This window comes from Malus domestica, chromosome 15 (assembly GCF_042453785.1).
Source record: "Malus domestica chromosome 15, GDT2T_hap1".
NCBI classification, from domain to species: domain Eukaryota; kingdom Viridiplantae; phylum Streptophyta; class Magnoliopsida; order Rosales; family Rosaceae; genus Malus; species Malus domestica.
Window position 1 is genome coordinate 41,517,424 of NC_091675.1, and position 17,306 is coordinate 41,534,729.

Consider the following 17,306-nt stretch of genomic DNA (forward strand, 5'->3'; position numbering starts at 1 on the left):
GCCCCATCAGGAAGGTTGTGTTTAAATATTTATTTGAGCCTGGGTTTGATTGTTTAGCCCATTCAAGATTTCTCATAGCCCAAACAATCAAGGGGGCTAATGTTGAGGCCCAAAAATGTCATGAGCAAGCCCAAACAAGTCTCAAAGCCCAATTGTCATATGAACCTCTATTCAAGCCTAAATGCATGCACAGGAGCGAGATTGAGGAAGAAATATATTCACAAACCTGTCATGCTACGGTAATTAGACCGAATGTTCATAAATCACGCCACGTCTTATCTGTCACGTTAAAATAAGCCTAAGTCACATGCTCGGGGCTTGTCAAGAGAATTGTGGTGTGGATGGTTACATAATTCATCAGGCCTATGTGGAATCAAGGTTACAGAAGACTTTGGGCTACTTGGGGGTCCAAATATCCTAGTCCATAACCTTTGGAGTCCTCATAAACATGTATTGAGAGAGAATCACCCAAGTTTACCTCTTTCCCTAGTAACCTAACTAGTTTAGTGACTAAACCAGATGACAGCCCTAAGTTCATGTGAAAACCCTTCAAAATAGGCATTTAATGCTGACTTTTCCTTCCTAGCTTACGCAGAAGTTCAACAGGCGAAAGCCATAAGGCGCGTTACTAAAAGTAATGCATGAGGAAAGCTGACCCGGGAAAGTTGCGTCTCAGGAATGAGACGCGGGAGGGAGAAACAAATCCAAAATAGAGATTCCTTGGGAAAGGGTCATTTAGCTACAAATTAGTGGAGATAACCTTAGAGAAGGGATCCCTTGATCCCCCAGCTTCACTCAGAAAACCAGAAATATCCCAAAAATATCACCTTACCACTTTAGTATTTTCCATGTCATTCCTGAGTATCCAACCATCATAAACCTTGCCATCACCATAAGAAACCCAAATTATCATGCAAAAGCTAATGAACTTCTAGCTTCTACACCACGCTTTTCTTAATCAAGTCATTATTCGTTCAGTCATTCTAACATTCAAGTCATTGATCTATGAACTAACTCTTTTGAAATATTTCGGGACTTGGTACTAAACCAAACCAAGGGAGACAAGAGGACATTCTCAAAGCCCAAGTCCAACTTTGCCTAAAAGTCCCCCAACAATTGCTTCACCCTAGATTTTTAATCGTTGTTTCTTCTCATACAACATAATTCTAGCTATTCCCACAATGGTATGAATTTTCCTCTCATCAATTTCAATTTGTTGTGGAGAATATGCTACTATCGTTGTTTTTTTATTCCAATATCTTCACAAAACCTTTCAAATTCCAATGAAGTGTATTCTCCTCTTCTACCACTTATGAGCTTCTTTAGTTTGAAATCACATTGTAACTCTACGTGGCTTTAAACTTTTTAAAAACAACAGACACTTCGGACTTGTTCTTCAGAAAATATACCCAACACATTCTTGATTTGTCATCAATGAAGGTGAAGAAATACTTGCCTCTAAGGGTCTCTCACATTGGTCGACAAAATATGTGTGAAGCAATTCAAGAGGAACATAAGCTTTCCAGGTTTTATCTTTAGCAAAGGCTTCTATGTGAGCCTTTTTTGTTGCACAACCTTCACATACATGTTCATAATTAGCAAGTAATGGAATGCCATATACCATATTCCTTTCTTGAAGCATTCTCAAACTGTCATAGTTTAAATATTCGAATCTTCTGTGTCATTTCCAAGAAGAGCCTGCACCAGTAGCTTTATTTTCCATCACAAGATCCACACACTCAAATGTGAGTGGGAATCACATTTTTCCTTTCATTTGTACTGGTGCAATATGATCTTGCAAATTCCTCTATCCAAATATGTAGGCCATGAACTCATCAAAGATTTTGCAATGATATTATATGCTTGTCACAAGGCTTCAGTGCCAAAAAATTGTGGAGTTTGGTACCTATACAGTGGTTGTAGTAACCACATGACTATTTAAACTTGTAGAAACCAAGAAAGGCACTAGATACATTGTGCAAAGTAAAATGGTCACTGATGACCTTTTGGAATCAATGGCAAATGAACCTTGTAGAAACCAAGAAAGGCATTAGATACATTCCTAAAGTCATGATTGTATAGATACATTCCTGAAGTCATGATTGTGCCAGGACTTGATGAAAATCTGCTCAGTTAGGACAAATGGTATAACATGCTTATTGGCTACTCTTTGGTGAGTTCATGGCCTGCATATTTGGATAGAGGAATTTGCAAGATCACATTGCCCCAGTACAAATGAAAGGAAAAATGTGCTTCCCACTCACATTTGAGTGTGTGGATCTTGTGATGGAAAATAAAGCTACTATTGCAGGCTCTTCTTGGAAATGACATAGAAGATTGGAATATTTAACCAAATCTTTAGCTCCACCATGCCTCTCAGTTGGTTGAGTTTGGGTTTTCCACATTTTGGGTTTTGATTTCCAGTTATTTACTTTGTCTAGCACCTCCATGAACAAATGACTTGTTCTGAGCTTTTGAAGTAATTCTCATGCTTACAAAAGCCTTCTCAGAATTCATAGCATCTTCTACATGCCTATTTAGTCGTTGCCCATAACTATTGAGTGAACCAACAACCTGTTGCACAATGACAGTGTTTAAATCTGAGGTTTTTTCAATTACTCGAAATGTTGGATAATACACCTTGGAAAGACTAATCAAAACTTTTTGCACCTCTCTATAACAGGTTAGGTTTTCACCGAAAGATTTTATTTCATTTATCTAGTCAAATAGCCTAGTAAGGTAATCAGATAATGATTCATTATCCTTCTTTCTCATGTATTCAAATTCATGGCATAAACTCTGAAATTTCACTGACCTTACTTGTCCATCACCTCAAATCCTTCCTAGAGCAAATCCCAAGATTCTTTGGATGTCTCCTGATTCACGATTTGAGAGAAAGTCTCCTTAGACACAACACTTTGAATGATACCCAGATCTTTGGCATCCATCATGAGTTGCTTCTCAAGGAAAGCATCATTTTTCTTCATCGCCATCATTAAATTATGAGAAATTCTCCTTCTTCTTCAATTTTTTCCTTTGATTTCTTCTTCGATTCTGGAATTACATTCCCTTTGTCAACAAGCTTCCAAATCCTCTGAGATTTGAAGATCGTGACCATCCAAACTTTCCAAAAATCGAACTTAGTACCATCAAATATAGGAGTCCTTAGCTCACCACTTCCAAATCCAGCCATTTCAACTTGAATCAATTCGAATCCGAGAGTTTTCTCATTGGATTTCTCTTGCGATTCACACAGTGAACGACACCTAATTCAAATCAAACATGAGCTCTCAATGCCAAGACGATGTCTGTATTGCAGTGTTAGTGTTGTATATCTTGAAGAGAGAAAACATAGGAGGAATATAATGATTTCAAACAGATTTAGATAACATAAGTCTTGCTCTTCATCCTATATTCCTTTTTACAATGTAACAGTGCATACAGCCATTAGAATCTACAAGAGAGCCTATGAGCTCATCTCAACCATCTAAACACTGCCCTATAAAATAAAACTCACATCTAAGCCTAAGGACTCTAACTAGTCTTAGTGGTCCATTTGAAACAGCTCAATTAATACACCAGCAAGAAATAAAATAGACTATAATTAATCAGTTTAGAGCCTAAATTCCAACATTATGATCTTTCCGCTGCCCTCAAGTTCAAACTTATTTCCCTAAGGATAATACTTAGGTACTCAGTAAGGAGTACCCAATTTACTAATTTTATAATGTGGCCCAATAAGAATAGGTCACCTGTCTTATCTAAAATTGCCCCAAACATTGGTTATCTTTGTAACCAAACATCAATCATCTCCTTCTGAGTACCCAATTTACTAATTTCATAATGTGGCCCAATAAGAATAGGTCACCTGTCTTATCTAAAATTGCCCCAAACATTGGTTATCTTTGTAAGCCTTGTTTTCTTCTTGCACCCGAACAACAACCCCATCAAAAAGGACTGGAGTGCGATCGATGTCGAAGAGGACTAGGTGGGGTCGCCGTCAAAGAGACGGTTGACGTTGGACTCACCGGCGAACAAAGGGGTGGGGGTAGTTGAGGTCGCCGGAGGAGAGATGGGTGGAATTGGGGTTGCTGGTGAAGGAAGGGATTGGGGTGAGCTCGCCGATGAAGAGAGGGTTTGGGGGTGGGCTCACCTGGAATAGAGGGATTGGGGTAGGTTCACCGGAGAACTGAGGGATTTAGGGTTGGTGTCGCGGGAGAAGATAGGTGTTGTTCTCACCAGGGAACAGAGAGGCAAAATCGCCGGAGAAAATAGGGGGTTGTCTGCACAGCAAGAAAGGAGGAAGAAGATGGTGTTTGTTTGGTTACAAAGATAGGAAGAGTTTAGGGTGAAATTCATTTGACGTGTTAAATCGGTATTGAGTCATGTAGGGTATAGAGTAACTTAGGTACTCCTTCCCCTAATTTATATCAGAATTAAATGTGGCTCGAATAAAACAACGAAACGCTTCAGCTTTGGAACATGATGGTATAAGCAGCAAGAACATGATAGTATGATACAATTACAAACACATTTAAACATAACAATTTATGATATTTACCACCAACTTTTACAATTTCCATAAATAATCAAGCCTTTGTCCAAATTGAAATCAGAACCATATTTGTATATTGTACGACCAAAGACTTCCCATAAATCTGACCGAAAGAAGAAATCACATGAGCAAAGCCAGATCCTTGTGTCTCTTAAGCCTTAGGCCATCCGAACAGAGCACGGATTATGCTTGATATGCCACCGCTGATAAGAGCCTTCAGAATTCTTAGCTTCCCCTTTGTGTATGGTGGGTATCTTATGGAAGCATCACCGAAGAAACCTCGATAAACAACTGCCTTCTTATGGCTAAAAGCATCGAAAGAGAATTTTCCATGGTACGCACCCATTCCGCTTTCCCCAACTCCTCCAAAAGGCAAGGAGGGAACAGCAAGCTGTACAATCCAGTATATATAATCCAAATTAGATTCTAAACAGATTTCAGAATAACAGAAATAGGTTAACCAGCGTGCATGTATGTGTTATATGCAACAGATGGAAATGCCAAAATCGTAATGGATTAACATGTACTGGTTTGTTTCAACAAGTTTGAGGGCGAAGTATTACATGTATGGTAGTGTCATTGACAACCAAACCACCGGCAGAGACAGTATTTACAAAGTGCTCCTTCAGCTTCTTCTTGTTGGTAAACAAATACGCAGCAAGAGGCTTTGTTCCTGAGTTTATCAAATCAAAACTGTCTTCCATTTTTTCGACCTGTTACAAACAAAAGGGAAGATATTGCATTTGATCTCCAGCGTTGCATGCATATAAATGCAGAAAAAATTCAATCTAAGAATGCTGCTCTTTCAAAATGTTTCCGCTATTAAAACACGCAATGATCAGCCTACATTTTTGCTCAAAATGAAGGTAGCTATACTACTTTCCCTTTCAAATCACCCCCACCCAAATGAGAACCATGTTAGATATGCTGAGACTGCCAGAGCTATTTAAATCAATTGAGGAAGGCTATCTTTTATTGAGAAAAAAAAAAAATCGTTGAGAGCATAAACTCAAGACAACAAAATTTGTGTTTCTTACCGTGAGAATGGGCAGCAAAGGGCCAAATATTTCCTCACTCATGATCAAAGAGTCTTGTGGAACATCAAGCAAGATGGTGGGAGCTATCCTCCTGTGATCAAAAGAAAGGAGCACTAATCACACATACGGTACAATATAACACCCTATTAAATCAGAGAGAGAGAGAGAGAGAGCTAAGAAGAGAACAATCGAAGACAGTATACATACAAGTTGGTTTTGTCCGTTTCACCTCCATGGACGATCTTTCCAGAAACCTTATCCTCATCCAAAAGCTTCGTCAAGCGAGCAAAGTGATGAGGATTCACAATACGAGATAAATCTTTTGATTCTAGTTGATTCTTTCCATAGAAGTTCTCCAATTCTTGTTTCAGAGAATCCACCTGTGAACAAAGAAAATGACGCAGATGGCACAAACAGAAAAGCAAATTCAGATCTTCAATGGAATACAAGGGTAACCTTACCAGCTTAGGAGCAAAATCTTTTGTTGTTATGATATAATCAGGGGAGATGCAAGCCTGTCCATTATTACACCCCCACTTACCAACGATTATTCGCCTACAAGCAACCTAGGAGAAACAAAATAATAAGTTTTACATGAGATGAGATGAAAATCACAACACCGTTAGTTGCAGCAAGTAAAATATATCAAATATTACTGATGGTATGCAAGAAGGAAGATCTATATACTTGTAAGTTAATGCCAGAATCAACAATAACGGGAGATTTTCCTCCAAGCTCCAATAGAACAGGTGTAAGGTGCTTTGCAGCACTAGCCATCACTATACGTCCCACTCTTCCATTTCCTACAAATTTAAATATACATTTTTTTTCAATCAATTATATAAAAATCAACTGTAATCTAAGGAAAACGAAAGATGAAAATGAAAGGGAGGAAAATGACGAAGAACCTGTGTAACATATTTTATCCCACTTTTGCTCTAACAGTGCAGATGTTTCAGCAACAGCCCCCTCAACGACTCTTATACAAGAGCTATCCATATATTCATCTAATAGTTTTGCAAGCAATGACGATGTGGCTGGAGCAAGTTCTGATGGTTTAAGAACCACAACATTACCAGACGCAATGGCTCCAACAACTGGATCAAGTGACAGTACTGGAAAACAGAGACTACACTATCACTTTTGTTTGAAGACAGGATTAATTAGGGCTATAGAGCTCAATGCCTAAACTTAAAAAAACATGTCTGGTATAAACGTACAGAAAGGATAATTCCATGCTGAAATTACTAGTATAGCACCAAGCGGTTCAGACACTATTTCAGCTGATGCAGGAAAAACTGCTATCGAAGTTTTAACCTGTAGTTAAAGGGAAATATTACTCATCGGAAATTAGATTGGAAACAAACATTGAATTAACTCAAGAAATGCCGGTATAGACAAACAAGATGACTTAACGGTTGCCATTCATCGGAGTTGCTGACAAAGACATACCTTTTCTGGCTTCATCCATTTCTTCAGCTCCTTAATTGCCAATTTACACGAGTTACTTAACATAGATATCTACACGAAAACCATATAAACCAACGTATGAAGTCAGTAACAAATAAAACATTCATGTACAGGCCCTACATAACTGGATGACTTTATTGGTTAGGCAAGCATTTGTTTCAACAATTGTATACTTCACATATGTAGGAGAGCCAAATGATTGTGTTCACAACCACAAGCACGCAGTGGCTGGAAAAAGATGCTCTCCATTTGTTTACCAAATGGGGAGACCAATTTTTCAATCGAAACTGTTCGGGTGCAGAAACATCCGGTTCGGGTGGACCACGAAATCCACAGTTCAGATTCCGACCCACCCTCTCCATCTTGTATGGAGTCAAAAGAGAGCCATATCCACAATAGTATATATGTAAGATATCTATAATTCAATACAAACGTATACCTATATATGTATGTAGGTGTGTATATATTTGCTAGATATCCTTTATGTCGTTAGATTATGAATTAGCATCGCACATATTTACCTAATCAGGAATTTGAAAGTTTAAACATCCATCTCTACTACAAGTTTAAAAAAACCCAACCATATTTATTGTTTTCAGATTATTCCTGTAAGTTTCTAAATAGTTTAAAACGTTTTTGTCCTGCATAGATAAAAATAACAGAAGTTGACTCCCCAAGTTTCTGCAGATATCCTATGCGGTTTATGGCAGGTTCATTCTTGACCTTTTCTCCGCATAACACCTAGCTTATTACAGTTACTCGAAAAGACAAGGTTTGACTATTTTCAAGATCTACCCTGACACCCAACAGACATGAAAAGTGCTCCTCTGCTTTCAAGAGTTAATACCAATTACCCCAATAATAAAGCCCTACCCGGCTACCCACTTCCCCACCAAACGAATTTGAAAAAAAAAGAAAAATGCTAGGCTTTCCTTCTCATCCTACAATATTAAACGATTTTTTCAACCACCTATTTTCTTGGTTACTATTTAAAGATCTTTATGCAAAAATAAACTGATTCCCAAATCGTTTATTCATATTCTGGTTACCATTTTTCTCACTTAAACATTGAAATTTTGACAATGTTAATCGAAAGATTAAACTATTTCTAATTTGGTTGAATTTTTACAGAATTAATCTTGAGAGCGTGATATGAAATGTAATAATTCTAATCATCAGATAACATTGCACGATAAAAAATAAAACCGAAAAGATTCAAGTAAAAAAGTTGCCCAGTCTCCAAAAAAAAAAAGGCTGCCTTTCAAATGGAGGGAATGCATCCTCACAAATGGTGTGAGAGACGATTTTGTCTGTGCACTAAATCTGAAACCTTCACATCTGTCACAATCAAAGTATAAAATATCGATAATATCGAAAATATCGGTAGTCCAAAAACACGGAAATTTCGATGGAAATATCGGGAAATTATCGATATTGATAAAAATTGAATAAAAACCAAGGAAATTGTAAGAAAACTGGGAAATTTTTATTGAAACTTTGTAGGATGTTTATTTAGTCAATTATCTATTAGTTTATCACAAAAAATTAGAAGGAAATGCATTGCATGATAGATATAACTTATTTAAGCTGATTATATAGCGAGCTGGCAAACATTGTGAGTGTAGAAAATATGTAGTAATTAATGAAAGAAGTTTAAACACACCATAATCATTTATATATAATGAATTAGTAAAATATTTTACACTTTATACATCGTATGGTAAGATGCATGAGTGACTTAGCAAGGTCTAAAATATCGATGATATCAGAAATATCAGTAGTCCAAAAAAATATCGGTAGTCCAAAAACACGGAAATTTCGATGGAATGGATATTTTAGACCATGTCACAACTCACCAACCATAAAAAGTTGCAACTTCTAGACAAAGAGTAAAGTTTGGCTAGTTTTTTTTATGAAAGTGCAAGTGGGGTGTCATTGATCGGAAAGGGATCCTTTCTGGATTTCTTCTACTTAATCCTTCTCATTAAAAAATCTGGATCCTTGAAATGTGATCCAACGACTAAAAATACAGACCTACTTTAAAAGTTATAATAACTTTAGCCGTTGGATCAAATTTCAAAAGTAAGGATTATTTGATAAGGAGGATTAGGTGAAAGGGATACGGAGGATCCCTTTCCCCATTGATTAACCCTGTGATCCACTCCACCGACTTTTTACTTTCTTCCTGCATAGCTCATTAAATTTCCTCAACACTGGACTAATCATCTTGAACATAGTCAAGTAACAGAGTTAACTTGTGACACCTTAATGCTTCACTGTTACATATACCCCACATAATATATCCATCAAAACTACTTAGTGACAGAAGCACGTTTTTACCCCCACAAGTGACAAGGACTCCCCACCTAATTCCGGAAGAACTTGGAAATTATGGTCCGGATTTAGAGTCCATGAAATGGAAAATGGAAAATGGAAAATGGAAAAATGCAAAAACCAAAGAGACTACTATCTAATCAAGAAACAAATAGCAGTTACAAACTTTTAATCAAAAATAGAACCGAACTAATTGAGAAATAAGACCGTTTACAAACTTTCAATAAAAAATGAAAGCGGATGCATACCAATCAGATAATAAAGGGCCACTACACCGTCATTTATACACCCCTTGTTTTTGTTTAGTAGGATCCATATGTGCATATTTTTCTAGGCAATGATGTAACGAAACAACTGAGTGAGCAATCAGCATATAATAGAGTGTTGTATTGAACTACATCAACCAGCAAATTCTGATCACAACCCAATTCATGATTTAGCATACAGAGATGAATTATTGACATGTAAGAGAGAGAGTTGGTGAGACGTGAGAAGTGCATCAATCAATCAGCATGTGCGCACCAAAACATTCAGCAACCAACTAAAAAATTCAAGACCCAAAATTTCTCTGCAAATTCTAATCAAAACCCAATTCATGATTTAGCATACAGAGATGAATTATTGACCTGTAAGAGAGAGAGTTGGTGAGACGTGAGAATTGCATCAATCAATCAGCATGTGCACACCAAAACATTCAGCAACCAACTAAAAAATTCAAGACCCAAAATTTCTCTGCAAATTCTAATCAAAACCCAATTCATGATTTAGCATACAGAGATGAATTATTGACATATAAGAGAGAGAGTTGGTGAGACGTGAGAAGTGCATCAATCAATCAGCATGTGCACACCAAAACATTCAGCAACCAACAAAAAAATTCAAGACCCAAAATTTCTCTGCAAATTCTAATCAAAACCCAATTCATGATTTAGCTGCGCATATAGATATGAACTATCGACATGTGCGAAAACAGAACACCATGTGTGAGAGAGAGAGAGAGAGAGAGAGAGAGAGAGAGAGAGAGAGTTGGTGAGATATTAAATGGGAAAATCGGATGACCTCGTAGACTTGGGATTCGAGTTCGGGCTTGGAGAGGTCGGAGCGGAGAGCGTCAACGATCTCCCGCTCCTTTTTTGTGATGAGCTTGACTATGCCCTTGAGCTGCGACACCCTCCATTGATAGCTTCGAGTCTTGCCGGAGACGAAGGACGCTCTCAGCTCCTTCACCACCGCAGAGGCGGCTTCTTCGTCGAAAGGATTGGCCGCCGTCTGCTTCTCCTCCTCAATCGCCATTGAACCCATGGTAGAACTAGAAACGGATAGATAGAAGAATAACGTATGTGTGTGTGAGTGTGAGTATATATGAATCGAGTGTGTGCGGGAAGGAGAAGTGGGAAGATCTCTCTATCTAACTTGCGAAGGAAGAGAACAAAAGTTTGACGGTGGAGGAGATGATGTCACACACGAAGAAAAACCTGAAAAGAGAGAGGCTTGGTCTCTCCCTGCAACCTGGGGAATTTATGAGAAGTTGTCAATTATTTTGATTTGCCTATAAAAATTTGAGGAACTGTTTTTCTTTGAATTTGTGAGAAGTTGTCAATTTTTTCTATAAATTTTATTTCTGATTGAATACTCTTGAACTTTTATAATTGAATAATTTTTCTTTAAAATTTAATTTTAGCCAATTATCTTCGAACTTTTATAATTGGTCAATTTCCTCATTGAACTTAATTTTCACCGATTGCCCTGAACATTTATAATTGGACTGTTTCTAATAATGAATTTGTAGAGATGAGTAAAAGCAAAGTTTTTTCACTTGGAACGAAATTACAAACCAAAGAGAGGAAAGTAAGGCCCAAAAGATGAGCACAACAGCGTCAGTCCTACACCAATTGATATAATGTTTTACATGAACAATGATTTGAGACGTTTAACTCACCAAAGGCACTGCAGAAGAGAGAAAATTTTGAAAAATCTAGATAAACAACAAGAGGTTCTCATGAAATATATAAGGTAGGAAATATAGATGGATAAATCTATGAATTTATATCCCTTGCTTCAATCTCAGAGGATCCAACATTGTGGAAACAGTCTAGATGAAAACTGAAAACCAAATTATGATTTTCCAGGAAAAACAAACATGTAACCTTTGCAAATTCCATGATTCCATGACCCTCACACACCAAATAAACACAATGCAGTGCCACTCAAAAAAGGCAACCTCAAAATCCCATGATCCCGCCAAATCTTATCTCGAAAGACATCGATTATTTCGAAGTTATTGTCTAACTCTCTATCTTCCTTTTTTTAACAAATAATATTATATACACTACGGGATGGGAAGTGGGCTAAGCCTCATAATGGCTAGCAATTATGTGGTTCAAATTCATATTTGACGAGAATCAAACCAAATATCTCTCACTTGAACCTTTCACAATTATTTAAAAACATATTTTTTTGGGTTAGTAAAAAGATGAGACTCTCTCAAAATTGGGATATAGATATGGACTTTATGCCGCCTCAAGTTTTTGACACAATGTTTTATAATATTAACACATAAGTTTATTATGGAGAGTCCCACTTTGTAAGGATTAGCCCACTTCTTCACCCATTTAATATAGATAATATCATTTGTTAAAAAACAAACAAAATTCAACACTAGGCAGTCTAGGAGTTTTAGTGGGAGAATGGGTAGGTGAATCTATAAATCAATTAAATTAAAGTTTAATGGTCAAAATGATAAGTCTTCATTTGTATTAATGTTTTATACGCATTCTGCAGCATTTTAGCCTGTTTTTAGAAACGTATACCTGTAATCTATCAACTGAGAGAGTTCATCAACGCATAGCACGAACAAATAAAAGACAAAAGTTTCTGAATACGATCTAGAGAATAGTAAGGGATATTATATTCACATACCCTAAATTACTTCTCTCACACTTTTTTAATTTTTTTAATATTTTTCTATCAAGTTTTAGTAGTGTGTAGAAAATATTAAAAAACTAAAAAAGTAATAAAAAGTAATTTAAAATGTGTGAATATATAATCTCACAATAGAAATTCGAACTCTGAAACTCTTGCAAAAGCAATCGTTAATATTCTTGAGTCAGTACAACGTTGTCAGTAATTCAAGTGAATAAACCACCATGAATATCATGAGTTGATATACAGCTGGAAAGCTTCGTCATAACATAATAGAAAAAGAATACAGTTTGATTCGCTTCCCTCCAAATCCTCTTTCCCTTCAATCCCCTCTTATTTGAAATGTCATAATTAATTCATATTAATATTTTGTGTTGACTTTTTAGAGATAGAAAGACAAAGAGGAAAGTGACAGAGGAGGTGAAGGGATTGGTGGGGAGGGAATCATGCTCTAAAAAGAATGGCCAAGTCATCATAAATGGAACCCATGAGTCATTAATCGTGGATTTGGATCCCATTCGGATTCTCTTTGTGAGGATCGAAGAGATCCTCAAATCCTATCTGTTTATTATGCATCGTGCGGCCATAAATCATTTTGAATTTTTTATTTAAAATTAAACACAAATAGTACCTAATGAAAACTGACCACACCATGTACGATGAACATATAAGATTTGAGGATCCAGAGAGGATCCTCATCCATTAGTCACAAACACATTACATAGGGCTTTACGAAACCGATTCATCGTGGTAGTGACGTTTTAGTTCAATAGTGTATTGATATATTTAAGTAGATTGATATCCTTGATCTCCTCGTAAAACTAGTGAAATTTACCTAACTATTTTCTCTAATACAAATCTTGGGGTTGGAACTTAAATCTACAACTTTCTCATCTTATTTTGTGATTATCACATGAAAGTCGATTTCGTAAGCCAATTTATTGATTATGCATCACAAATGGTGACCCTACTTTATATCACAAAATCAAGCCTAACAAGTAACATCATAACAAGATTCACTACTTAATTAATTAAGGGACCTCTAAAAAAATTAATTATTAATTTAGGGACCTCTAAAAAAATTAATTAAGGGACATTCTACCCACAAAAGGACCATTCAAAACCCTAGATTAGGTTATATATTCAATCCTCATCATTAACAACTTGAATTAACCCCATCCAAATTTGTATCTTTGAGAAAGATGTTTTATGAACTCCATAAATTATTGTGTGATACCAAAATTTTTACATATGGTGTTTCCATGATAACATTACGTAAATGAACGTCTCTATCATAATGCATAAATAAGTTATATATACGTAACAGTATTCCAGTATCATAATATAATTTTAAGTTCATTTAGCTCCCCACATGTTTTCTAGAACAAATAAATCAACACGCCCATCTACCACATGAAAACTCAAAAACCATGAAGCACGAGCACTCCAAACATTTAAACACTTCACATGCAAATTAACTCAAACAATGAAGCAATGTTTTGAAATGGAAGACATGAACCGCCAGAAATGATCTGCGTCTGCGTACCTAATTGAACGTTTCACACTTTCAAGTTTCAACATGTATAGTCGCCTAGCTAGCAGACTTTCTGTTATGCCACATCAGTGCAACAAAAAAAAGATGTTTATGAAAATAAATTGACATCAAAATTGTTATTCATGATATTTGTATTAAAACTTGTCAAAATAATCAAGTTGATATGTTGTTGACATGCTAACATTCTCTAAATTTTATTACCAAAAGAAACGAGTGCATGTTAGACCAAATTATCTATATTTTTTACACCCAGCTAGAAAAGCAATCACTATATCTTTGTTATATAAGTGTTGTGTCGGTTATTTTTTATTGAAACACATATATAGTTTCACCCTGGAAATTTTCAATGAATTAAACTACTAATTGTATCAAGATCTGTTGTATAAAACTACACATCTAATGAATTGTACTTACAACTTTGGAAATTGACCAAAATATCTATGAAACTTGAGTAATTGGCTAGAATGATCAGAAACTAAATATTGATCGTCAAACTCACCTTTACAAACTCATGATACCTTCAGATATCATTTGGTAATGCTAGGAAAACTAAATTTGTAAACAAAATTTGCAAACTAAATGATGTGTCACAAATTATCAATTTTCATATCATTTAGTTTACAAAATTTTGTTTACAAATTTAGTCTCCCTAAAATTACCCGATATCATTTCACCCTTATAGATCTTTTTTTTTTAATTGATTAATACTTGTGTATTGTAGACGCATTAAAACAGCCAATTTTCTTTGAAACTTTAGCAGTTTTTGGTGAATGGTTGAAAATTGAAATGACGAATATATCGCTGCAATATTTACCAAATTGGGCAGCTACCCATACGACCTGGTCCAGCCCAACTTATGTTCTATCTCACATGCATGATCAATAATAACCCAAAACCCCAACAAACCGAAAGATAAATTAAAAAAACACAAAGATTAGTGGGAGAGAGAGAAAGAGGAATCTAACCTCATGAACGTAGGCTTCAAATTCAGGTTTATTGAGGTCAGAGCGAAGAGCATCGACAATCTCTTGTTCGTGGTGCTCCGCCACCTTCACGAGGTTCTTCAGCTGCGACACCCTCCACTCATAGCTTCTCGTCTTGCCGGAATTATAACTGGCCCTCAGCTCCTCAACCATGGCCAACGCATCTTTCGAATCAAAATACATCCTCTTTCTGAATAAATGAGAGAGAGAGAGAGAGAATATGGAAGCCACGAGGCAAGAAACAAAAACAAGGTTACAAGTGATGTGTGTCTTGTTTGTATCTCTCATGCATTTGCATTAGCGTCTTGTTTGTATCTCTCATGCATTTGCATTGGCTGAAAATGCTTTTCAATATAGTATGGTAGGTGACGTTGGTGGTCTCTCTACCACTCTCAAGTGGGGTATAACAAACGTCGGGGGATAATATTTATTTGTGTTTTTGTATGAAATTACAACAAAGTAAGGACAATTTTGTTAGGAATTTTCGAAGGAGTTTAAGGCGTAGGAAGGGAGAGAACAAGAGTTTGACCTCTTGTAATCGATGCGATGATAAGTGTTCTATTATTGAAACTATATATAAATTCTCATTTTAGGAAATTCTTTATATTATCAATAATGTTTATGTCTCTTTATGAGGCGACTTACTTTTCTCCTATTTACAATTAACAAACATTTATTGTCCGCACATTATAATCGAAATTGTTCATTCTTTTTATCATTATCGAAGGAGTTTGAATGATAATAAAGAAAATGAACAGTTCCGATTATGATGTTCCACCGGTAAAAGTTCGTTAATTGTAAAGTGGGAAGACAAGTAACTTCTCCGTAGAGAGATAGAAGCAGTATCCTATTATTAGAGTGAAAGTCTTCGTTGAGAACCTCCAAGACGAAATAAAAGGAGGAATATGTGCCGCCAGGCTACAAGGTCATCTGTAGATTGAAACAAAACTAATTCAAAACAAATATTATTTTCAAATTTTTAACACCAAAATCTTGAATTTTATGTTGTACTATATGGAGTTGGTTGACCCAACTTTGCAACGTCTGCCCTTGATTGAGATCTATATTTGGTGAAATATAGATTGTAATAATTAGGTTAACGACTTGGTTCGTTCATATTTCCAACAGATCAGAATTCAAGAAAATAGAGCTTCCTTTTGGTCAAGAAATCTGAATTTACAACGAAAAGTACTCGTGCCTAGCAATCAGCTTTACAATCCCCTTTTAAATAGTCCGATGGTGGTGGAAGATAAAGTACATTTCTAGCTTTATCACTCGGTAAGTAGTGGATTACTCTTATAATTAGAATTTAATATTTCTCCGTCTCAATAATTTTATTTAAAACAATACACTTTGATTAAAATAATCTTTGAGATTGACATAATTCTTAATTTTGATTTTTGATATTTGAAATCGATAGAAATGATTTCTGAATTTGTCTACTATCAATCATTTTGGTTATTCCATAAGAATTCTCTGTTAAATAAGGAAAATGACAAAAATATTCATTTAATAAACAATTGGCCAAAATGATTTGACAAAAATTAAGGTTATTTTTGTCATTCTATCTAGACCCGGCAGTTTCTGACACGACAAGAAAATAACGGGTTTCGGGTCAACACGATAACTAATTGGGACATTATCGGGTGACCCGTTAATAACGCGTATGATGTGAAAATTAACTTGACACACAAATTAAACCCTATGGATGACAATTGTAGTATATGAGCAAATAGGGATCGTTCTAACCGGGGATTAACTAGGGATGCTAATCAATGTAAAACTGACTCAAGAACATAAAAATATAATGTAGAACACTAAACTAGACTCAATTAATGCAAAACTAGGGTTTAAAACACCTAAACAAACTAAAAACTCAAAACAGCAACTAAAAGGCTCAAAACTGCCTTTAAACCACTTTCTGGGCAGTTTTGAGTACCTAACACTAGTTTGGACGAATTTGGACTATGACTTGACTCAAAACACTTAAAAACACAACTAAATGGATTTCTAACTAATCTAACACTTTAAAATAAATGGGGGAATGATTTTGACGAAATTAAAACTTTAAAACTCAGACTTTAAAAACAAATGTAAAGCAGCACAGATTGTGATTAAATAGAATGGTGAGAAGCTAGTTAGAGGGTTCCTTATCCACACATGAACATATGCATACAACTCGATCTCCAATTACTCTTTCAACAAACCATGAATGACAATGCCCCAAATTAACTAGATTGCACCAATTAATTCTCAGATTTCCCTAGATTCATTGAATTGAATGGAATACGCATTACAACCAAATTATTCTTATCAAGGACCCTAACTATGGAATACGCATGATAGAGACACATATCAAAGATCATTAAGTTTAATGGAAATCATAAGCATTGACGAGGCATTCATAACTATGGGATACGCATGTTATTCTTGCCTAGGATTTACTTAAC

The 17,306-nt window shown here is 35.8% G+C and overlaps 1 protein-coding gene across 4 annotated transcripts; it reads right to left on the minus strand.

The window, feature by feature from the left end:
- Positions 1 to 4,468: 4,468 nt before the first annotated feature.
- Positions 4,469 to 15,178, minus strand: LOC103401714 (aldehyde dehydrogenase family 3 member H1-like). 4 transcript variants are annotated; one of them, XM_070813329.1, is made up of 11 exons: positions 14,839 to 14,993; positions 13,865 to 13,925; positions 7,045 to 7,113; positions 6,813 to 6,909; positions 6,501 to 6,707; positions 6,280 to 6,395; positions 6,054 to 6,158; positions 5,800 to 5,972; positions 5,593 to 5,683; positions 5,119 to 5,268; positions 4,469 to 4,946 (listed from the first exon to the last, which is right to left on the minus strand). In XM_070813329.1, exons 3-11 carry the CDS (start codon positions 7,105 to 7,107, stop codon positions 4,707 to 4,709), a joined length of 1,242 nt encoding a protein of 413 aa, XP_070669430.1. In that variant the 5' UTR covers positions 7,108 to 7,113; positions 13,865 to 13,925; positions 14,839 to 14,993; the 3' UTR covers positions 4,469 to 4,706. The 4 variants fall into 4 exon arrangements, with proteins under 4 accessions (XP_070669430.1, XP_028949615.2, XP_008338656.3 ...); XM_029093782.2 differs by lacking the exon at positions 13,865 to 13,925 and having other exon boundaries at positions 14,839 to 15,178; XM_008340434.4 differs by lacking the exons at positions 13,865 to 13,925; positions 14,839 to 14,993 and adding an exon at positions 10,456 to 11,077.
- Positions 15,179 to 17,306: the final 2,128 nt, after the last annotated feature.

What these genes read in the sequence shown, in the direction of transcription:
- LOC103401714 (XM_029093782.2), bottom strand. Translation starts at nt 15,144, where the DNA reads ATGAGAGATACAAACAAGACACACATCACTTGTAACCTTGTTTTTGTT. An exon ending in AATGGATGAAGCCAGAAAAG is followed by an intron (nt 6,910 to 7,044) that starts GTATGTCTTTGT and finishes CTTTAACTACAG; the next exon opens with GTTAAAACTTCGATAGCAGT. An exon ending in AGCATGGAATTATCCTTTCT is followed by an intron (nt 6,708 to 6,812) that starts GTACGTTTATAC and finishes TCTGTTTTCCAG; the next exon opens with TACTGTCACTTGATCCAGTT.